At 32.2% G+C, this 24,901-nt stretch overlaps 1 protein-coding gene across 1 annotated transcript; it reads left to right on the top strand.

The window, feature by feature from the left end:
• The first annotated feature begins 14,646 nt into the window (after positions 1-14,646).
• On the top strand, positions 14,647-21,855 carry LOC139896490 (probable cytosolic oligopeptidase A). The gene is made up of 17 exons (XM_071879130.1): positions 14,647-15,014; positions 15,117-15,284; positions 15,408-15,531; positions 15,847-15,923; positions 16,023-16,166; positions 16,256-16,486; positions 16,579-16,669; positions 17,517-17,638; positions 17,781-17,888; positions 17,973-18,218; positions 18,756-18,901; positions 19,016-19,133; positions 20,791-20,950; positions 21,041-21,072; positions 21,195-21,260; positions 21,368-21,439; positions 21,547-21,855. The coding sequence occupies exons 1-17, from the start codon at positions 14,679-14,681 to the stop codon at positions 21,625-21,627; spliced, it is 2,322 nt and encodes a 773-aa protein (XP_071735231.1). The 5' UTR covers positions 14,647-14,678; the 3' UTR covers positions 21,628-21,855.
• Positions 21,856-24,901: the final 3,046 nt, after the last annotated feature.

Raw genomic sequence — 24,901 nt, 5'->3', positions numbered from 1 at the left:
TTCAATGGTAATGAACGCATTGAAAATGGGTTTTCAGAAAACAAATCGGTTTGTAATTTTTATCAAAATATTTTCTCGTTCAAGCTCGAGTTTAGATATCATCGAATTCCATGAGTTTGAATTCTCAATCTTTAAGGTCAATCTCAAGGATTGAGTAATATCAGGCTTAAAAGCTAATTTTTGATCTTTAAAGGAGATTATCCTTTCTGGGGATCTGATTCATTAGTCTTATCAAGCTAATTTGCACGGTGCCCCCCATTGTACGAGATAAATCCTTCTCATGGTTAGGATAAATGTGACCACTTGGCGACCCTGTTTGATGCTGAGGTCCGTGGATTTCCTGCTGATTTTAGAAATGACTTTTCTAGATTTTTCGTCAACCTACAGCTGGTCTGGACGACAACTTCTTGACCTAAATCAAGAAGCGCGTGTCTTTTTCGGAAGACTTTACTTCCTTTTAATGATGGAATTGATTCATCGTGTAGATCCATCTCTCATTACAGTAAATCGGGTAAAACAGTTAATTTAGTCCAAAACAAAACACCTGCAATAACTTTACAGAAACATGTGATAGATAGTTCTTAATTGAATGACTTGGTATATTCTCCCCACACTTAGTTTCTTTCTTTGCCTTTTTATTCTCCTTTATTCCATTCTTAAATGAATTCAAGCATTTTGGGTTGTTTCTCAATTTATATCCTTTTCGAGGTAACAATAATTTCGGTATTAACACCTAGTTTTCATCGTTCATAAATATATATAAACATGATTTTGACTTCATTTAATTGAAAATTTTTCAAATTTTCACAAAATTTGGCAAATAAACTAAGTGTAAACCCGAGAGAATTTATAACCCTTCCCCACACTTGAGATCATGCAATGCCCTCATTTGCATGAAATCAGACTATAATTATAAATTCATGAGGGTGATTAGTGTAGAAAAGTGATTAAGAATACCTAGTTTGTACTTACAAAGCTCGTCGAATGATAGATGGCTCGCCTCATCGTTCATTCCTTTTATTGTTTTTTCACACATATTTTTCTTCAAAAACGGTTGCTTTTCTGAATTGTTTGATAATTTTTGAAAATGCGTCTTTTACCCTAATTGTGCATTTTTATTAACGAGTTATGCACTAACCCGAACCCCTAATTTAACGTTAAGTGGGGTTAAACTTCCCCACACTTAGCTGACGACATGTGAAGTCGGTAGAATAAGTTCCACGAATTAAAATAGTGAGCCAGTTATTTATATCTCGGGTGGTATAAAATATATTAATGGGTTTAAAGTTTAGACCCACCCGATCGTCACTACTTAATTCTTTTTTAAGTGTAGCTTTTAGTAAATGGATATGTCTCTTTTCTGGTTCTTGGTCAAATGGATCGATATACACCGACATACATATTATAGGGTGGACAATTTCTAACGTTTCCTTCCTTTTATTCTCGACGTCAAAGTTTTCACCTCTATTACCCAATTGGGTGAAATTCGAGGTGTCATTATCTATTACAGCTCGTAGTTCATTTCCGGTGGATGACTCGTCTATTGAGAATATTGGGTTGGAAGGTTGTGGAATGGTGAAGTTCGGTTTGGCCTTGGGGGTAAAATTTTCAACGTTATCGTATTCCCAAGAGTACCAATTTGTTACTCTTACTTTTTCTTCATCCATTGGTGGATCGATGATTTCGTCGGTAGAGGCTAATGTGTCGATATGTTGTGAAATTGGTAAAACTGAATAAAAAGTATCATCGGGATAGTTGGTGATTTCGGAGCTCTCGAATTCATCAAAATTCGATGATTTTAGATTTTCTTGAACAATACTCCTCAGATCAACAGGTGTGTAGTCTGATAGAGTTTCAGCTTGCCGGTTTACAAACTCGCTCATTTGTTCATTTTGAGCATTGAGTTCTTCGAGTTTGATTTTCATATGATCTAAAGAATTTTCGGACACGTAATTTTCCTCGTCTTCTGGTTGTTGAGTTTGGATATATTCTTGGGAATAATCCCAGTTTGAATTGCGTTTTTCATAATCGTTCCATGCAGGTTCTGTGGGTGCGTAATTTTCCATAGGAACGTAATAGTAACATTCCCATGTTGAGTGATAATCTCCACATATTTCACAACCAGTTATTGTTTCATCGTTCGCGATCCAAGATTGACTGAATGAATTGTCATCAACACTCGGTTGAGAGTATTGATTTAATTGATTTTGGAGTTCAAAAAGAGTTTCCAAGGCCTTGCTTTCAAAATTTTCCATTTTATTGTGATGGCCAAATTTTAGCTACAATGTGGTACAATCACGAATTATCCTATTAGTTATAAAATTTAGAAAAACTTATATAAGTTATCCAATTAATAGACTTTTCTGATTTTGCCCACGTTTCGAATAGCCAAAAGATGCAGCAGGTAGCCAGGACCCTTTAAATTGGAAGCCCACAACTAGCCACTAACAAATCCAACTATTACTACGAACCAGAAAAATGTCAACGTCCATTAATTTAACCACTTAAATAATTTTTCTTTCCGTTTGGAGAATTAGATAAGAAGTAGAGAAAATTCTAAGTCCTAAAAACTAGAATGTCGAGAAATAAGAAAGAAAAAGATTGCGCGTCGAAAAGTGTCGAAAAATAAAAATAAGAAAGAAAAACGTCGGAACTTAAAAGTCTAAAAATTATATCTAAAAAGTTGCGCCTAAAGGTCTACAGGTAAAACTAAAGCGAAAAACGGCGTCGCAAAATTCTAAAGCACCTAAATCTTAGTCTAAGGAATAAGCACTTAAGGGATTTTACGGCAATGCCTAAAAATTCTAGAAATAAAAATGAAACTACGGCAAAAACTAGACTTAAAACTAAGCACGAATGATAAAAATACAAAAATTACGCTAAAAATAAATAAAAGATACAAAATATAAAAGTTAATAAAAAGTTTATAAAAATTATTAGTTTTATAAAAATATTATTTTTATATTTTATATTATAAAAGTATTAAGTTTATAAATTTAAAACTAATTAAAAGTAAATATAAATTAAATTATCTAAAAATAATAATAATAATAATAAAAACTAGGGTTATAATAATAATAATAAAATAAAACGTAATAAATGCGTTTTTAGGTCAAGTGAGTGGGCCTATCAGAACCCCTCATGCGACTCGCATGGGTCTAAGAGAAAAGGTCATGCGACTCGCATGACCTGCTGGTTCAGTTCAAGAAGGGTTCAAAAATGACAGGTCAGTTCGTATTATTTATTATTTATTATTTATTATTTATTTTTATTTTGTTTTATATTTAAAGTAAAATATATATAAAATAAATAAAAACTTATATTTTTATAAAACTAAAAATAGAAATATTTTATATTTTCATAAATAAAAATCTTAAAAATATATAAAAGCAATTATTATTTTTTCGGTTTTTAAATTTTTAAAATTTTTTTTTTTTTTATAGATTTTATATTGTTTTTCTAAAAATGTAAATAAATATTTCGCCGACTCCCCGGCAGCGGCGCCAAAAACTTGATGTGGTAGCGTGGGGTTACGAAATATACTATATTTTTAATACGGAATGCTACAAAATTTAACAAGTTTTAATTAAATATTTACAAAATGGATATACCAAAACCTTGCTACAACACAATAGGCAGTGTACCTAGTCGCGGAGTAGTATAGTTTTTAGTAAGTCCGGTTCGTTCCACAGGGAGACGGGCTTATGAAACACTTATTTTTATATAATTATATTTGTACAAAATATATATAATAATATATAATAATATATAAAAGGAGAGTTTACCGTTTAATGACCGGTTTGTCGATTTTATATTTTAAGCGAAGCGTATAGTAAATGACGATATTTAAATAACAATATAAAATAAATAACAATAATTAAAATGACAATAAATAAAAGTACGAGGAAATATGAAATAAAATATATTATGCTTATTTAAACTTCCGTAACCATGATGGTTGACGTGTTGATTTTAGTTTTATGCCCATGGGTTAATTGTCCTTTGTCCTGGATTATTTAATATGTCCGTCTGGTTTTTGTCCATAACAGTCCATCAGTCATAAATGTAAAGTGCGAGTGTCCTCGTCAAATTATCCTTATACCCGAAGTTAAATATTCCAACTAATTGGGGATTCGAATTGTAACAAGGTTTTAATACTTTGTTTAATGAATACACCAGGTTATCGACTGCGTGTAAACCAAGGTTTTACTACTTTGTTTACAATTACACCAATTACCCTTGAATGTAATTTCACCCCTGTTTTAATTATTCTAGTGGCTATTAATCCATTCCCGTGTCCGGTTAAATGAACGATTATTCGTACATATAAATACCCCGCCCATCGTGTCCGATCGAGTGTATATGGTAATTTATAAGGACGCCCAATTGTAAATCTTTATATTAACATTAACAAACTATCATTTAGTTAAACAAATATAAAGCCCATTAATAGCCCATAGTCTAATTTCCACAAGTGTCGTTCTTTTATCCAAACCCCAATTATGGTACAAAGCCCAATTACCCAATTTTAGTAATTAGCCCAACATCATGATTACTTTGGTTCAAATAAGCATAATAATAACTTAAGTACGAGACATTAATTTAAAAAGGAGAACATAGCTTACATTGATTATTTATCGCGTAGTGTTACACGGACAGAGCTCCGACTTTAAAAACCCGTAAAAATAACTTTTACATAACCCAAACTAATCTAATATAACACTAATCTATACTATATATACATATATATATATTTATTTATATTATACTAGGGAGTATTATTATTATTATGTTGGTGTGTGTAAAAACGAACGAAAACTGGCAAATTTATAGACCAGGCCTGATTCTGATCCTCATGCGACTCGCATGGGAAATAGCCTTCTGGCCATGCGAGTCGCATGGCCACCCTGGACAGCTCACATTGATTTGTCTCATAGCTTGCCGACATAATATTAAATATAAATAAAATATAAATAATTTTAATAATTATTTATATATTATATTATATTTATATGCATAGTAGACTAGATATTTTTGGTCCGTTGCGTCGCGCGTTTCTTCTTGGCTCGGGTCCCGGTTCCGGATTTTCGGACGTCTTCGCGTATTATTTTATATCGTGTACTTTGCGTTCCGCAACTTGTACTCTTGTCATTTTTAGACGTTCTTCATCAATAATTTGAACCACTTTAATTGTATCTTGTACATTTGAGCATTTTGGACCTTTCCGTCTTTAATTCTTCGTTTTCGCCTTTTGTCTTCGCACTTATTAAATATAAACGAATATTACTTGAATATGGAACAATTACAACTAAAATCCTGTCTTTCTTGGGGGATAATGCTATGAAATATATGTTCCTTTTTAGCCTTATCAAGTTATTAGTTAGTAAAAATTATGTGGTCGATTTATAATGAATGGTAAGTTTAATGGTTAAATTATAAAATGTGAAAACTTTGTGGTAAGTTTGTAAAAGCTATAAGGTTAAGTATTATAAATGGCGGGGTTGAATTGTGAAAGTATAAAAAGTTTGAGGGAAATTGTGAAACTTATGAATGTTACTATTCATTTGGGCTATGCCATTTAGTAGTAACTAGTTGTGGAGCCCTCGCTTCGCGCCGGGGGCTCTGTTTTGAATGCGAGTCAAAAAAAAAGTCGTGATCTATTTTGTCAAAAAAAATTTCGACATAACATTAAAGGGTTGTTCCTTTTGTGAAATTTGCTTCTTTTAGCGTTCGGGTTTTATTTTAAAAAAAAAGTTAGTAAAGTGGGGGTTCGATTTGTATTTTAATAAAAGTTAGTGGGTTAAGTTTGTGAAATTTGAAAAAACTTTACGTATAAAGTGGGGGTTCGATTTGTATTTTAATAAAAGTTAGGTGGTTAAGTTTGTGAAAATTGAATATTAGTAAAAAAAAAAAAGTTAGTAAAGTGGGGGTTCGATTTGTATTTTAATAAAAGTTAGGGGGTTAAGCTTGTGAAATTTGGGGAAAAATATACGTATAAAGTGGGGGGTTCGATTTGTATTTTAATGAAAGTTAGGGGGTTAAGTTTGGGGGGTTCGATTTATATTTTAATGAAAGTTAGGGGTTAAGTTTGCGGAAAGTGAAAAAATGAATAGTACTATTCGTTTTCACTTTACCTTTTAGATATAGGTATATAATTAGTTTACGAACCCTCGCTTCGCGCCGGGGGTTCGGTTTTCAATGTATTTTAGTGCGTTTAGTTTGTAAACTTATTTCGTGGCTAACGATGACGTCGTTGAAGCGCAACTCGAGTCGAACTAAAAGGTATAATTCGTGAAAGATTTAAATGTTATTTTAAATTAACAATATATATGCTATCTGCATCTCCGCGTTTCGCTATGGAATTGTCGACTTTTAAAAATTTAACGCAAAATCAATGTGTATGAAAAGTACCTCAAATATTTAGCGTTTTTTTAAAAAGATTCTATTTTGCGTATAGTTAATGACATTGTGTTCCTAAAATTATTTCGAGTTTAACGATGGTGTCGGAAAAATTTAACTCGTTGCGAGCGAGAAGATATGACCCGTTGAATATTTGGGTGGAGTTTAGTTAAGATTTTTTATGAAAATGGTTATTTGACACTTTACTCCCCTGCTTGGGGGGCGATTTTAATTTTTGAACAAAGTTTGACGATTTTTTTGGAAAAAGGAAAAAAAGGTGAAAAAAATAAAAAATAAATAAAAAAAGGCGAAAGGACGAAATATATTATATAATATTATTATAGTTATAATAACGGGGAGGCGAGTCAGATCGGGGTAAAGGGGTAGGGTTGCGGGGTGTTTTGTATTTTCTCGAGGGTGTGAGGTTTTTTTAAGAAAATTGGGGAGGGGCCGATTCGTACTTTGGATAAAGTTTGGGGTCCTTAGTGTGAAATTGAGATAGTCCAAAATAGTAGTATTGGGGGGGGGGGGGGGTGGCGGGCGATTCTTACGTTGGATAAAGTGTGAGGACCTTAGTGTGGGGTTGAGATAGTCCAAATAGTACTATTTATTTGGACTATCTCAGTTAGATATAAGGTATAAATAATAATAATAATAATAATAATAATAATAATAATAATAATGTTATAATTCAGTAGGCTTATAACTACCTTTAGTGGCCTGGTTCAATATATTCAAATTGAAAGAACCAACAAAAGAGAGATGTGTTGTAGAAGATATAGGAGAGAAAGAGGTTGAAGAGAGGTGTGATGTATTTAATGTATATGTGTGTTTTTGTAACTTACATTATGCACATATATATAGTACAAATTTTACTATCCATATTTGACTAATTATCATCCATATTTAACTACTAAATTTACAACACTCCCCCTTGGATGGTAATTTTTTTAAAGAGCAATTAATACTGCCTCGTTAAAAACCTTCCTAAAGAAAACCTAGTGGGATAAAACTTTAGCTAAGGGAAAAAGAGTGGAGCATAGAGTTGACTCCCCCTCAAGTAGACAACGCTGAGTCGTCACATCTTTTGAACTTGCCTCATGCCAATATTGTGAACGTATGTTTTGAAAACAGCGATTGACAGTGCTTTGGTATAAAGATCAGCAGAGTTGTTGATTGAACGTATCTCATTTTAATCTGGTTGTCTTTTACGAGATCTTGAGTATATGAGAAGAATCTGAGGTTTTCATCTGAAACTGTATCATCTAAATCTTTTATGTACAAGTTTGACCCATGTGATTTGTCTACAGTCTCCTTCATGGTTTGCTCAAACTGTTGTTTCAATTCCTATTCCCTTTCAGTTTTTTTCTGAGCCTTACCAATATACCATTCTTTCCCATCAAACTTATGACCGTTAAGACCGTTTATAGCTTTAGCGCCTCGTCAGCATTTATGTTTTGTTCTGTCATTTTTGATACTCTTCTTTCATTTGTACTATGTAAGCTGTATTATCTTCATAGATAGTTATTGGGCTTTTATAGCGTTCTAGTCCACAAGAATCAATAATGATTTGTATCATTTATCTTAACTAAAATCATTCCCGAGTAGCTTCATGTAATGCAATCACTTCGGCATGATTTGATGATGTTGCAACAAGTGTTTGTTTTGAGAACGTCATGATATTGCGGTGCCTCCATTTAGGAATACATATCCAGTTTGAGATTTAGCTTTATGTGGATCAGATAAATAATCTGCATCTGTATAACCAAACAAATCTTGTTTCGAGTTGTTAGAATAAAATAATTATAAATCAGTAGTTCCCCGAAGGTATCAAACTATTTGTTTGATTCGATTCCAATGTCTTTTGGTAGGGGCTGAGCTGAACCTTGTCAACAAATTAACTGCAAAAGAAATGTCAGATCTTGTATAATTTGTAAGATACATAAGAGCCTCAATTGCACTAAAATATGGAACTTCTGAACCAAGAAGATCTTCATGATCTTCTAGAGGATGAAATGGATTAGTATCAATATTAAGATCTAACAACCATATGAGTACTTAATGGTTTTTGTCTTGTCCATATTAAAATATTTTAAAATCTTTTCGGTATAAGTTGTTTGATGTATAAGTAAGTCATTAGTTATATGCTCAATATGTAAATCAACGTAATACTTGATTTTTTTTATTTTAAAATCTTTCTTTAGAAGTTGAATGGCTTCATAGATTTCTTTATTTAAGATAATTGATATAAACAGCTATGATCACATATCCGAACATTGTTTTTATAAAACACACGTGCAAATAAGTTTATATGTATACCCTTTTCTTATCAAGTAGTAATTTAATCGATTATACCACATACGTCCCGATTGTATAAACCCATTTAGAAATCTTTGTAATTTAATGGAATATATTCCCTTGGGTTTTGTATTAGATGCTTACGATACCTTAACCCTTCAGGTATATTCATATATATATCACTATTAAGTGATCCATACAGATAAGTAGTAACAACATCCATGAGATGCATTTAAATAACTACCAGGTTGATTAAGTATCTAATAAGTAATTGTATTCATTATAGGAGGATAAGTTTTTCTCCTAATTCATTTCTGTTCTTTGTGGGAAATCTTGAGTTACAAGTCTAGTTTTGCCTTGTAACTTCATTTGCACATTTCTTTTCGGATAAAAATTCATTTGTATCCCATTGTTTCACATCTTTAAAAGTGATAACGATTGATCCAAAAACTTTTCTTTTATTGAGCGATTCTAATTCAGCTCGTATTGCTCCTTTCCGTTGAGTTCAATCACGTCTATTTTGATATTCAATGACAGATTTTGGTTCCAGATCATCATCTTTATTCATGATGTCATTGTAACATTATATGAAAATATCTCATCAAGATTTTTCATTTCATTTCAGTTTCATAATATTGCATAATTTATTGCAATTTATGTATTTACATTTATCAATATTCTCTGCAGAAGGAGTATTGATTTGTGGTTCTTCTTTGAACACTTTCTTTTACCTCATTATCAGTTGATTTTCTTTTTTGAGGATTTTTATCTTTGGAACCAATTGGTCTCCCACATTTCTGCCGTAGCAAAGACTCATGAGTGACATTATTGCCAGCTTTTGTAATTTCAATTCTAGCTGAAGCATTTACTGCTGGTATATATGATTTAGTCACTTATTTTTTGTATCTTTAAATGCATAAAGTAATTAATTTGCAAGTTCTTGCATATGCATTATATTTGAACTTTCTTTTCGCATTCTTTTGTGCGATGATCAATATTCCTTAATTGATGTTCACACCATGAAACATCATTTTATTTATATTTCATTTCTCCCCCTAATATAGGGAACAATATTTCATTAAAGTGACAATCGACAAAACTTGCTGTAAAAACATCACCCGTCATGGGTTCAATATATCTTATGATTGAAGATGTTTCATATCTAACATATATTTCAATCCTTCTTTGAGGAACCATTTGTTGTGGTTGTTCAATTAAAAATACACTGCACAACCAAATATTCTAAGATGGAAAATATTTGGTCTCCACCAAAATTAAGTTGGTAATGGAGAATATTTATAACTTGCACTTGATTTAATGTGAATTAATGTCACATCATGTAAATTTACATGTCCCCATATAAATATTGAGAGTTTTGTACTCATTTCTAATTGTCTAGTTATTAGCTGTAAGCGTTTATCTATTGATTCAGCTAAACCAATTTTGTGTATGCACATGAGTAACTGGATGTTCAACAACAATCCTTGTAGACATATAATAATCATTAAAAGCTTGAGATGTTAACTCACCAGCATTATCAAGTCTCATCCTTTTAATGGTGTAATCAGAATAATGTGTTCTTAATTTAATAATTTGTGCAAGAAACTTTGCAAATGCCATATTACGGCTTGATAACACACAAATATGAGACCATGCGTTAGATGCGTCTATTAGAAAAATGGTCCACATGATGGATGAATTGGTCCATATATATACCCTTGAATTCTTTCAAGAAACATTGGTGATTATTTCTCAATGTGCTTTTCATTAATCGCCATATGTGCTTTTCATTAATCACCATATGTGTTTTTCGTTAATCACTATATGTTCTTTTCATTAATCACTATATGTGTTTTTCATTAATCACCATATGTGATTTTCATTAATCACCATATGTGCTCTTCATCATATATCATTTTCACCATGTGCGCTTTTAATTATATGTGCTGCGCTTTTCGTCATATGCACTTTTCATTATATGCGTTTTTAATTATATGCACTGCGCTTTTCATCATATGCGCTTTTTATCATATGCGCTTTTCATCATATGCGCTGCGCTTTTCATCATATGCGCTTTTTATCATATGCGCTTTTAATCCTATGCGCTGCGCTTTTCATCATATGCGCTTTTAATTATATGCGCTTTTAATCCTATGCGCTGCGCTTTTCATCATATGCGCTTTTTATCATATGCGCTTTTTATCATATGCGCTTTTCGGTGCTACATAGATATTTCTCATTTTCGATTATCATTTACTGATAATCATATCCATTATGATATATATCAGAGAAACTTAACAAATTTCTCTTTGATTTGGGAGAAAACAAGACATTGTTTACCAAAAAATTCGTACCATTTGGTAATATGAAATTTTGCCTTTTTCGTTCCTTATATCAAGTTTGCAAGAGCTGATATAGTATTTATAATTCCTTCATTTGATTTAAATCAATGAAATATTTCTTAGATTTGATCATAGTGTGTATGTTACTACTATCTGCAATACATAGGTCTTTACCATTTAATTGATGTTGTATTTCAGCAGGATTCATACTAAAACTTCAAATAAGATAAGCAAATAATGAGTTATATTTCAGCAAGATAATCAAATTATATTACCTGCAAACAAGTTATAATCTGAAGTACATAAAAGATAACACTTAATAAAACATATGCGTTATGGTCTAAAACCATTTATTTATGAGTGATACATAAAAAAAACTAGGCATCTTAGAAAATTCAAACCATTCAAGTCTCAAGGTAGCTCAGGGTTAATTTAATCAAGATTTGTCAACAGATTCACTCTCGTTTTCTTTTCTTTTTGGGACTTATTTGTAGAGCTAAACAAGATGTTCATGTATTCAAGAAATACTAGACTGATGATCCACGTTACCAGATCATTAATAAGAATATCCGGAATTCTTATCAGAGCGTCTACTAATATCTTTAATTTTATTCTTTCATGGATCACTGTTATTATTATTATTATTATTTTTTTTGATAATTAATATCGTATCTATCTTTGAGTATTTTCCATAATACACTTGGATTTTCGATCATATAATATGTAGATTCTAAGGACTCGTCAATATGTTTGCTAAGAAAAATACTTACTATTGCTTTCTCTTGTTCGGAATAATTGTTATTTTCATTCAGGGTTTCTAAAATACCGTTTGATTCGAGATGTTTTTCTACATTCATAACCCATGTTAAGTAGTTGTTCACACTTGTTCTAAATGAGCAAATTTAAGCCTTTTCAAATTCGACATTTTCTATTATCAAAAAGATGAATAACATAAATCATAATCATAATCAACTTCTATTCATAGACAAATAATAAAATGAAATTACAATCATTTTAAATTCATAAGTAGCAAATAACAGAATAATGGTATGATTACAAATAATAAAACCACAAGGGCAGGATAGAATATAGGTTCACCCGGTGGTATATTAGCAACAATGATGATAGTTAATATGACCAATACAATAGGAAAAATCATCCTTGTGTGAATCATTTTTACAAAAAACTTTTTGAGAGTAGTAATCTGAAAAATGAAGATTGATTTGTGAAAATGTGAAAACGGATATGTTTATTTTATATTTGAAAAATATAGTTGTTGTAACGTCGTCAGTTGACGTTAACAACCGTTATGTATATATGACCGTTGTAACGTCGTTAGTTGACGTTAACGAATAAAGTCACTATATCAAAACGCGTATGAGTAATATAAAGGACAAGATTTTTTTTCTTATTTTAACTTTTAAGATTTACTTTTAATAAAAATACAAACTACTTTTTCTTATTTTAACTTTTAAGATTTACTTTTAATAAAAATACAAACTACTTTTTCTTATTTTAACTTTTAAGATTTACTTTTAATAAAAATACAAACTATTTTTTCTTATTTTAACTTTTAAGATTTACTTTTAAGAATAAACATTAGTATGCATGAAATAAATAATGATTAATTGCATAAGTAATCATAAATGTTAGATAACATATAAAGACCCCATCGTATTCGTATTGATCGAAATTAATCTCGACCCATGGTACCGTGTTGTCAAATGACGTGTTGCGTACATAAAGTATCGTGTTGTCAAATGACGTGTTGCGTACAATCATGAGGTCTTATTAACATAAATATAAATGTTAGTGAAGTTAATAAGAGTTAGATTACAGAAAATATAATTCATGCGGTATAACCGACCATATATAACTTAAATAACATAAATATAAATGTTAGTGAAGTTAATAAAAGTTAGATTACAGAAATATAATTCAGGCGGTATAACCGACCATATATAACTTAAATAACATAAATATAAATGTTAGTGAAGTTAATAAAAGTTAGATTACAGAAATATAATATTTATGTTAGTGAAGTTAATAAAAGTTAGATTACAGAAATATAATTCAGGCGGTATAACCGACCATATATAACTTAAATAACATAAATATAAATGTTAGTGAAGTTAATAAAAGTTAGATTACAGAAATATAATTCAGGCGGTATAACCGACCATATATAACTTAAATAACATAAATATAAATGTTAGTGAAGTTAATAAAAGTTAGATAATTTCTTACCTTGATTAGTGACGCGTGCTTGCTTAGATAAACCTTGATTATACGGAGCACTTCGTGCTGATAACGTGTTATAATTCAGTAGGCTTATAACTACCTTTAGTGGCCTGGTTCAATATATTCAAATTGAAAGAACCAACAAAAGAGAGATGTGTTGTAGAAGATATAGGAGAGAAAGAGGTTGAAGAGAGGTGTGATGTATTTAATGTATATGTGTATTTTTGTAACTTACATTATGCACATATATATAGTACAAATTTTACTATCCATATTTGACTAATTACCATCCATATTTAACTACAAAATTTACAACAAATAAATAGTTATTAGTTAGTAAAAATTATGTGGTCGATTCATAATGAATGGAAAGTTTAATGGTTAAATTATAAAATGTGAAAACTTTATGATAAGTTTGTAAAAGCTATAAAGTTAAGTATTATAATTGGTGGAGTTGAATTGTGAAAGTATAAAAAGTTTGAGAGAAATTTGTAAAACTTATGAATGTTACTATTCATTTAGGCTATGACATTTAGTAGTATATAGTAATAGTAATAGTAATTATGTTATCTTATCTTTTTATTTTAAAGATTAGAATTAATCTATAGAAAAGTTCAAAACTTTTAATTTCAAGCATTGATGATGATATTATATTTGTATCTCTTAATAAGTTTCGATTTAACCGAGTTTAATAAAGTAACTGTAAAAGAGTCGAAAATCGAATTCAAATTTGTAAGCCGAACTGAAATCAAATCCAAATTTGATTTAACTTTTTTCAATTTTTATCAATTTAGTTTTCAAATGAAGCGATTTAAAATCGAATATTGATCTCTTCTATGGTATACACTACTTGTAACCTGTAAGTATATGAAAATTCATTTCGGCGTTCAATAGTCGTAATTGATTATGAACCTTCGTGCGTTACTTATCATTATCTGGATATTACAAATCTTTACTAAGTTCTCATAATTTTTTTTGTGATTTAAAATCGAATATTGTTCGTTTTTACGGTACAGGCTAGTTGTAATTGTAGATTGTAAGGGTGCGTTTGATAAAACTGAATGATTTAGTGCTGAATGATTCAGAATCTGAATGGTCTAGAGCCTCTGAATAATGTTTGCTCTGAATGAAAATAAGCTGTTTGATAATTATTTAGAATGAACGATATGAACTGACTAAAACTACCTTATTAACGTGTGACATGAATTCAATATACTTGTTTGTTAGTTAAGAGGGCAAACAAACGTAACAGGGTACTAAACTTACTTTTTAACCTATACATTTTGAGACCCATGGCCCGTCCCATACGTGTCATTTAACCTCGTATTTTTATTTTTATTGAAAAAGATGAGTAAAATCGTATCCATCGCGCCTACCCTAGTAATCGTGGTCATCACAATGGCTACCTTCATATCTCTAGCTCGCTCATTTCATCGCCCCCTCAGCACTTCATCTTCTTATTCTGCGACCTCTAAACATCTCCTTAAATCTCGCATCTGTCCTCTTTGGTCTCCTTCCTTCCTCCTCTGCCTTCCTCCGACACGAACCACTCTCCTCCGCCGCTCACCGTCGCTTCCCCCCGTCGCCGTTACCCGCCGTGCGTCCTTCTCCTCCGCCACCATGTCAACGGTTACCGATGACAATCCGTTGCTGAAAGACTTCGAATTTCCACCCTTCGATTCGATTGATGCTAGTCACGTGCGCCCTGGAATGCGTGCCTTGTTGAAGAAGCTAGTAAGTTTTTTTTCTCTTTTTTTTCAGATCGATGTTTTATAGATATAAAATCTGTATCTATATGATTTGGCTGTTGAATTCATGAATAAATTATTGTTACAGGATAGTGATTTGATTGAATTGGAGAAAAATGTTGAACCGTCATGGCCGAAATTAGCGGAACCGTTAGAAAAGATGATGGATAGATTGACTGTTGTTTGGGGAGCTGTTAATCATCTGAAAGCTGTTAAAGATACTACTGAACTACGTTCTGCTATTGAAGAGATACAGGTTATGTTTATGTTTATATCTACTGATTTGATATGTATATTGTATTATGGAGTAATTGTAAATATAAATAAATAAATAAATAAATAAATAAAGCTTGTACTTGTGTGGTTAAATTGTTTGCAGCCAGAGAAAGTGGAATTTGATCTGAAATTGGGTCAAAGCAAACCTATATATAACGCTTTTAAGGCGATAAGGGAATCATCGGACTGGGAAGGATTAAGCGATGCTCAGAAACGAATTGTTGAATGTAAGTAAAGATCACCTGAATAAAAATGATGGTGTTGAGTGATAAATGACAACATATCTTCTTTTAAATGAAAGTATGTTGAAGTTGTTAGCTGTCCAACTGTGATTTAAGCATGAAACTGAATAAAAAATTAGTAGCTCAACAAACCAATCTTGTTTGCATAGAATAATGAAATAGTTATATATTTTACTCATATCTTTAATCCTTAATATCTTTAACTTTTCTTGTTCTTTCTTTAATCTGTTTTGTATATTGTATATATATTGAGTGTCTGTTGGTTGGATATGACACGTTGCTCTTTGTTTGAACTTGCAGCATCAATTAAGGAGGCTGTTCTTAGTGGCGTCTCCCTTGATGACTCTAAGAGAGAAGAATTCAACAAAATTCAACAGGTGCACTCTTTTGTTTTTCAGGGCAGTAAAAATTATTTTTTATCTTCTTTTTCACAAATCTATGACAAAAGTTAACATTGTGAGCATGTTATTCTGCAGGAGTTGACCAAACTTTCTCGAAAGTTTGATGAGAATGTTTTGGATGCTACCAAGAAATTTGAAAAACTAATAACAGATAAAAAAGAAATTGAAGGGTTGCCAGCTACAGCTCTTGGTTTGGCTGCACAAACAGCCTCAACCAAGGTACGTAAAGCAATCTTATAATTCTTACTTGCATTTGTAATACACTATTGTCACATTTGTTAATAATTTGTTTGTCTATTCGAATCCAGGGTCATGAAAATGCTACTGCTGAAAATGGGCCATGGATGATTACATTGGATGCTCCAAGTTTTATGTCAGTCATGCAACATGCAAAGAATCGAACTTTACGAGAGAAAATCTACCGTGCTTACATAACCCGAGCTTCTAGTGGAGATTTAGATAATACTCAAGTTATTGAACAAATTTTGAAGCTTAGATTGGAAAAGGCTAAGCTTCTTGGCTATAATAACTATGCAGAGGTCTAAACCAAATCTGTCTTCTCTTTTTTCACTATCCAGCTCAGCTTTTATTTTTATTTTTTTATTTAATTCTGTTAATTTTGTATTATCAGGTTAGCATGGCAACCAAGATGGCTACTGTTAGTAAAGCAGAAGAGCTTCTTGAAAAGCTTCGTAGTGCTTCCTGGAATGCTGCAGTTCAGGGTACATACTGTATTTTTTTATATATATAATCAAATTGATTGTATCATATGAATACTTGATGGAGGTTTATTGCTCTAGTATTCACAAATTGATAATTGGATATAATGACAATGAAGGCCCGTATATATTGGTTATAACATTTGGAAGCTAAAGGTTTGTTAAGTTATAAAGTTATTAGAATCAAAGTTGAGTCACCAAAAGCTCACTGATGTCTCTTTCACCTTTATTTGCATTTGTGTTGGCAAAGTTATGAATCTAGATATATGTGGATAAAGTCATGTCATTTAAAGAATTTAAACAAACAGAAATACTAGAGAACAGTTGGAGAGAAATAACTAAATAGTGTTCTGTTTTTCTTTTATGTGTTGTATTCATCTTTGATGAATACTCATGCTTGAAATTTAATGATTACCTGTGCTTAAATTTAGTGAATACTTGTGCTTGAAATGTAATGATTACACGTGCTAGACATTTTAATGTTAGAATGAACAACATTCTTGATGATTACTTGTGCTTGACAATTTTTGATCAAGTGTGCGTGACATTTTATGATTTCTCGTGCCTGACATTTTATAATTACTTGTGGTTGACATTTTAATGGTATATTGAACAGTGTTCTTGATGATTACTTGTGCTTGACTGCTTGACATTTTAATGTTTGTTTAATACAGCATTATCTTTGCTAAGTTGTATATTCACTACTTTTCTTGGCCTATATTGTTGCTACATGATTTGTATAGCTGACATTCTGACATTTACAAGTTCCGTTTAAAAGGCGTAAAACACACGTTCATTATACCGTTCTTTTTTTGGAAAAGTTCATTATATCGTTGTTGCTATATCGTAGATATGGAAGATCTAAGGAAGTTCTCCAAAAGCCAAGGTGCTCCTGAAGCTGATGAGTTGACCCACTGGGATACCACCTTTTGGAGCGAGAGGCTACGTGAATCAAAATATGAGATCAACGAGGTTCTCTTTTAAGATTATGTTGAAAAATTGTTGCCAGTTCATTTTTACGTTTCCATATAGTACCTAGATAGTTGACATTTTGTATTGATGAACTCTTTTTTCTTTCTTTGTCAGTTGTGTAATTGTTTTCTTAATATTTTAGGAAGAACTGCGACCTTACTTTTCATTGCCTAAAGTCATGGATGGCCTTTTCAACCTTGTAAAAACGCTATTTGGCATTGATGTTGAACCAGCTGATGGATTAGCCCCAGTAAGAATAAAGATACCTAATCGTCTTTTGTTTTACCATCAGGGTTTAACTTATTTCGTTTTTAAAACTTTGTTGATTGTGTAGGTTTGGAATGGTGATGTTAGATTTTACCGTATCAAGGATTCTTCCGGAAAAACTATTTCATATTTCTACTTTGATCCTTATTCTCGCCCATCTGAGAAACGAGGTGGTGCGTGGATGGATGAGGTTGTTGCAAGGAGCCGTGTACTATCGGAGGACAAAACCTCAGTTAGGTTGCCCATTGCCCATATGGTGTGCAATCAAATGCCACCTGTTGGAGACAAGCCAAGCCTTATGACATTTCGCGAGGTACGTGCAAATACTCATGGTCTAGTACAGTTATTTATATTAGTTCTTATTATGCTCAGATTAGTTTGTAAACGGCGGCCGTCTCGCCCGACTAGTTGGTTTGGTGACTAGCCCGTCTTGTGTCGCCCAAAAGCGTCTAATTAGTCAGCTGTCAAAGTCGGTCCGAGTTGGTTAAAGTCATGGTTGGTCAAATTTTGGTCAAAATTATAATATTTTTTTATACACAGATTTTGTGCCCTATACATATATACATATGTTGAAGTAGTTATGTTTGAAAAATTTACTGTATGCTTTATTTATGTGTAATACATATATGTTAAATATATCACTAAAAGTCAACGTTAGTCAACGTCGGACTCGACCCCGAGTCGACCACTAGCCGTTTCAAAGTCCCAAGCGACCCTTCTCCATCTTGTGACTTTTCCAACCTTGGTTTAGATGGTCTATTTAACTCCCGCCACTGTGTACATGATGCGAAAGTTATTTCGTATTAAGTATATTTTATATTTATCTATATGTATACGTTCATTTTTGCAGGTTGAGACCGTGTTCCATGAGTTTGGTCATGCACTTCAGCATATGCTTACGAAACAAGACGAGGGTCTTGTTGCCGGTATACGTGGCATAGAGTGGGATGCTGTGGAATTACCTTCTCAATTCATGGAGAATTGGTGCTACCATAGGTATTTTTATATTCTTTTATTACCAGATTCCAATTTCAGTGAATAATGATGTACTTCTTATCGAATCCTTAAGCAGATTGATAATCGATTTACCGCTTTCAATGAATGTTTCAGGGATACCTTGATGAGTATAGCAAAACATTATGAAACTGGAGTGTCTCTCCCAGAAGATATTTATCAGAAGCTTCTTGCTGCTAGGACTTTTCGTGCTGGTAGCCTCAGCCTTCGCCAGGTGAACATAACGTTTTTCCTTTTTTCTAAAATTGATAAATTAATTCCTTCATGTAGAACTGGTCATTATCTTGTTCAGATGGAGTTTTTATGTTTTTCTTTGTGTTTTTTGGTAAAGCAAAATTGATAAAGTTAACATGTCGGACGTTGCTGTATTCGGTTGTTGTTGTTACCAAACAATTACTTCTCTCCTCTCTCCACAATACTTTCGTCCGTAAAATATCATCCTAAGACCTTTCCCAACCCGGCGTCAGATTGCAAGGTCAGTCCTTGCTGGCGAAAACTGACGAAAACTGACGGCCATTAACGCGGCGTCAGTTTTCGTCACATTTGGGCGTTACTCAAGACCGCAACAGAAAAAAAAGGTCAGTGCTGGGTGTCGCGTTTTGATTGGGCCACGTGGCCTAGCCGTTGGGCAACGGCTTTATAGCCGTTTTTCCTTTTTTTTTTTTTTTTTTTCTTTCTTCCATTATAAATACCCACCATTCATTTCATTTTTACACAAAAAAAAAAAAAAAAAAACAAATACTCTCAATAATTATACATTTTACTCAAAAAAATTATGGCGTCATATTTACTAGCTTCCGATTCCGATTCGGAGGATGTTCGTATTATCTAACTTATTTATTCAAGAATTGGACGAAGAGTCCGAAGTCGAGTCCGTTCCTCGTATTCCGAGAGATCGGGAGTCAACAGCGCAACGTCTTTGGAACGATTACTTCGCCGAAGCACCAGTTTATCCCGCTAAGAAATTTAAAAGGCGGTGCACGACCAACCGACTGAAGATTTAATCGAGCATATTTGGAATCTTCCGACGTCATTTCGACCAACGAATTAGTATTTATTTATGTAATCTTTAAGGTTATTATTATTTTATATTGTATGTTTTTTATTAATTATTTTATTTAATTATTTGTATTTTGTTTTTATTATTAATGAATATCTTATTTTCAAATATTAAATAATGTGTTAAATTATATATAAAAAATGCAAAGATTAAAAACTGGTGGACCCTACTGAAACTGACACTGAAAACTGACATTTTGGGTTAAAAAAGTCAGAAACTGACACTGCTCGGTCAGAGTCAGATTGCACTTTTTGGCCAAAAAGCGTCCCAACTGCCTGTGACGTCACGGTCAGGGTTGGGAATGGTCTAAATGGATTGGTTTGATGTTTGTATGTGATTTATGTTTTTATATAAGGATTTGCAAATATGATTTTTAGTTAAATACACGAATAAACGATTGTAATTACGTTTCCGATAAAATATTTTCTGGTTATGTTATATGTGATTTACGTTCCCTTAGAAATGTATGTAATTCTGTGTTTCTTATCGAGTTGGTGTGGTGTAGATAAATGGTATCTCGGTGTTCGTGTAGTACGTTGGAATGGTTCATTACTATAAGGATAAAACAGTCATTTTTAGTTAAGATAGTCGTTCATCTCAAAAAGTCACGGGGTTTCCCATTTGACCACCTATATCATTCAATCCCAGATACCCATTATATAATACCCATAATCGACTTGATGAAAAGAAAAGTAAACAGGCCTTAAGCTTTCAGCTATTAAGTCTTACTCCGTCTCTGTTCATATTTGATATATATCTGTTTCATACCAATGTAATATTAATTGTTAGACCTTTTTATGTTGTTCTGTAGCTAAAATTTGCAACTGTGGACCTGGAGCTGCATAGCAAGTATGTTCCTGGGGGTCCTGAATCGATATATGATGTTGATCGAAGAGTTAGTGAAAAAACTCAAATAATTCCGCCACTTGCAGAGGACAGGTTCCTTTGCAGTTTTAGCCATATATTTGCAGGTTGGTTTTTCTTTCATTTTACTGAAAATTGCCTTATAATAGTCTGCAGATGAATAATTTGGTATAACGATCTATCATTATCATTAACAGGTGGATATGCTGCTGGATATTACAGTTATAAGGTATCTTTTATCTAATTGCTCTTATATGGCCTTGAATATTTCTTTCAAGTTTGTTTGTTTGTTTTGATATTCTTATATTTTCTCGTGGGACTTTTTTCTGATTCTTAACGTAACTTGTGCAGTGGGCGGAAGTTTTGTCTGCCGATGCTTTTTCGGCGTTTGAGGATGCTGGATTACATGATGACAAGGTACGGTGCCTGTAGATCCAAGATTTTATCTTTTGTATTACAGTCAAAAGTTTCCAGTTCTCAAGTTATTTGATAATAAAAAAAAAAAAAAAAAATTCATGCAACAGGCTGTTAGAGAAACAGGGCATAGGTTTCGTGAAACTATTCTTGCACTTGGAGGTGGAAAAGATCCTTTATCGGTGAGATATTAGTTTACATTAAAAAAAAAAAAAAAAAAAAAAAAATCTTTCTGACTCCATAAATTACAGTAGTGATTTGATTTGATTTGATTTGATGTGATGTGCAGGTTTTTGTTGAATTCCGTGGGCGGGAACCATCTCCTGAGCCACTGCTCAGGCACAATGGCTTGCTGCAAAGTGCTGCATGATTGATTAGTCATGATCTACTTGGGGCCGTCAATGAGGGTGAGCAAGTGGGACAATTGAAGAGGGCTTCATGCAGGATGTTATAAAGTTCTTGTTCACTGGATGTTTTTTTAATGAAACTATTGATTTCACACTAGTTTATTTACTCTTTTATTCCTATTTCACGCGACTCGTTTTCAACACTCAACAATTCCAACTATATAATGTTAAATGTCAACCGTTGATTTATAGATCGAGTCACAATGACAATCATAATCATCTATAAAGAAATAATCTTTATGTGGCTCATTTCTATAAAAACTTGGTCTTAAACTACAACTATGAATATACGATCCATCTTTAAAGTGCCTAAAATCATGACTGGTCAGCTAGAACGTCTTCCTCTTTAGGCTTCGTTCTATTTCAGAGCTGACAATGAACGAAAAAAATGTGATGAATAAAATGGAACTCGGTCTAGACACCCCTAATAAAAGTGGTTTTGGAGTAGGGAGTCTAAAAGATAAGGGTAATGCAGAGTGCCAAATCATCTGAACGTGCTTTGATCAAGATCGATTAAAATTCAAAGCTATTCACAGACAAGGGGGCTTTGGTTCCTCATGCTGTTGTACGCAAAGGTATTTGGTGTCAGATTGTTCTATCAATCTACTGCATTCTAGTGCTGGATCCCTCTAGACTCGTTAACTTTCAAGACGATGACGGTTTACTTTTGGAAGGATATGTGGCTTGGTCCACAGCCAACAAAACAGATTCAATAGACTCTCGTTCCGTCAATGAGTCTTGGCAATGGAACTGGATCACATAGCAAGTAGCAATGAATTAAGCTACTACTTGGTGGATATGATGATGTCTAAGAAATGACATTGTTTTTTATCCCGTAATTTTTCATAGGTGATGTTTTCGACAATATTCAACTTATTTCTTATTTTTGATTAAAGTCTAGAGGATTTACAACTTTTTGGAATTATTGGCTTATCCATCACTTATACTTTGTTCTAGCTTATAGTTATTGCTATACTTTTCATGTTATCATTATTTTTTTTTTATTTTTTTTTTTTTGAAAAACAAGAAAAACTTTATTAATCAAGATAATAGATTAATAAATAGTTACAAATGTAGCCGATACGTATAACGCGGGGCTGATCAACCATTGATGCCATTTGGAAGAATTTTTAAGCCTCTTGGATATCACTATCTACTTTTTTAGGTTCGAGCTTCATCGATCACTTGTTGTATTCTTATGGTTGAATTCCTTTTCTATTGGAAAACGATCTCGTTTTCTTTTGAAAAACGATCTCGTTTCTATATGAGTTTGCGTTATATTTGTCATTTTTTTTTAATTATTTTTTTATTTTTTTACATTTTTCTCATCACATTTATCAAATCATCATTATACTCCGCAAAAAACTCCATCACATTCCATCATACCCGACACCATTAAAAATAATCTTATTCACTACTCTTAATCCATTACATTTATCACGTCCCAACCATTATTAAAATATTACCGTATCACCTTGACACATCAGTGTGACCGACTAATAGTCTTAATCGAAAAAACTAAGTTTGATTATTAAAAGTTTAATACTTAGAATAATAAGTTACCGGGAGTTCCGGAGTTAGATGCACGTAGTTATAATATATTCGATTGATCTCATTATTAACTTCACTATAACTTTTTAAATATATTATATTATAAAACTAGTGAAATGACCCGTGAAACCACGTGTTTGTTTAAACGAAACAGTTTAACAATATGTTTTAGGTATTAAGTGAACGTAAATGCTAAAGTCATTTAGTTTAATGACCCGTGAAATCACAAAGTCCGACTAAGAAACTCGTCAGCTGAACATTTTATCAAACACCTAAAATGCATATTAAACAATCCACATCCAATCATAAGAGATAATATTGGTTGCCATTTTATTTTACAACAAGTGTAAATTAAATATAAATTTAGAATTAGTTTCCTTCTGCCTGTCTTTTATATCTTCTCGTACTCAATTAAAAATAATTAATTAAAATATTTCAAAATTATTTAATTTTAATAATTATTAATAAAATTTAATAATAATTAATTAATAAGATTTAATTTTAATTTAAAATTATTTATATTAATGACATCACCCACCATGCTTAAATTTTTTCTTTTATTTTTTGATTTTCTTTTAACAAAAGAATTAGCATAATAATGACATGATCATTATAGAATTTTAATATAAACTATGGATTATTTATTAAATTAGCTTATTTAATTATACATAAGGCATGCCTATTAATTACAACTAGTCCGGGTCCGGCCCGCGCGATGCGGCGGGAGCTTTTGACATGCGTATTCATATCTAACGTATCGTTGTGTATGTATAGAGGGGGAAACGACCCATGTGTTAAGACCCGTTTTAGGTGTCGTTGTATTTAGCGTTATTGAGAAAGTGTCCGTGTCGAACGTAGTTAGTTTCGTTCTGTTGGTAAAATTATTTTGAGTCTAACGGTGCTGTCGAAAAAATTTAACTCGCGGCAAGCAGGAAGATACGGGCTGTCGTTGTGTTTAGCGTATTTTAAAAAGTGTCCGTTTCGAACGTAGTTAGTTTCGTTGTGTTCATAAAAAATTCCGAGCTTAAAGGTGTGGTCGGTGAAATCTAACTCGCGGCGAGCAGGAAGATACGGGCTGTCGAAGTGTTTGGGTGGAGTTTTTATTTTAATTAAGAGAATTTATGTTTTATTCCCGTACTTTGGTGTAGTTTGTGTAGGTTAGTTATAGTTGGGGGGCTGAAAGTATAAAGGGGGTGGGTTGTCGTTTTGATGTTGATCCAACCACAAAAATCTACACGTCCTTTAGTATATTTAGGATTAATTATAATATATTTATATTTATATTTATATTTATATTATTATGTTAATAATATAATAATAATAATAATAATAATAATAATAATAATAATAATAATAATTATACTCCTATATTTTTATCATATTTTATTTGTAAAAAGGTTAACTTCATTAAATTACCTTACTTTGTGACTTGGAATCTTGTATGGTAGCTTACGTGGTACCACGTAATGGTGGTTCTCTTAGTAAGAGGTTATGAATTCGACTCTCATGAATTGCATCATTGCACACAAAGTTACTCCTTAACTCGGAAGATGAACGCATGAATGATATATCCACAGGAGATCCCAAAAATGCTGTTAAAAAAAAAAAAAAAAAAAACCTTGTGCCTTGGATATTCCCTTAATTTAAAATAGAAATAATCTAAACATACAACGTTTGTTTGTATGT

This window comes from Rutidosis leptorrhynchoides, chromosome 3 (assembly GCF_046630445.1).
Source record: "Rutidosis leptorrhynchoides isolate AG116_Rl617_1_P2 chromosome 3, CSIRO_AGI_Rlap_v1, whole genome shotgun sequence".
Lineage (NCBI taxonomy): Eukaryota > Viridiplantae > Streptophyta > Magnoliopsida > Asterales > Asteraceae > Rutidosis > Rutidosis leptorrhynchoides.
The sequence above is the reverse complement of the archived record's forward strand: the minus strand, read 5'-3'. Positions and strand labels throughout refer to the sequence as shown.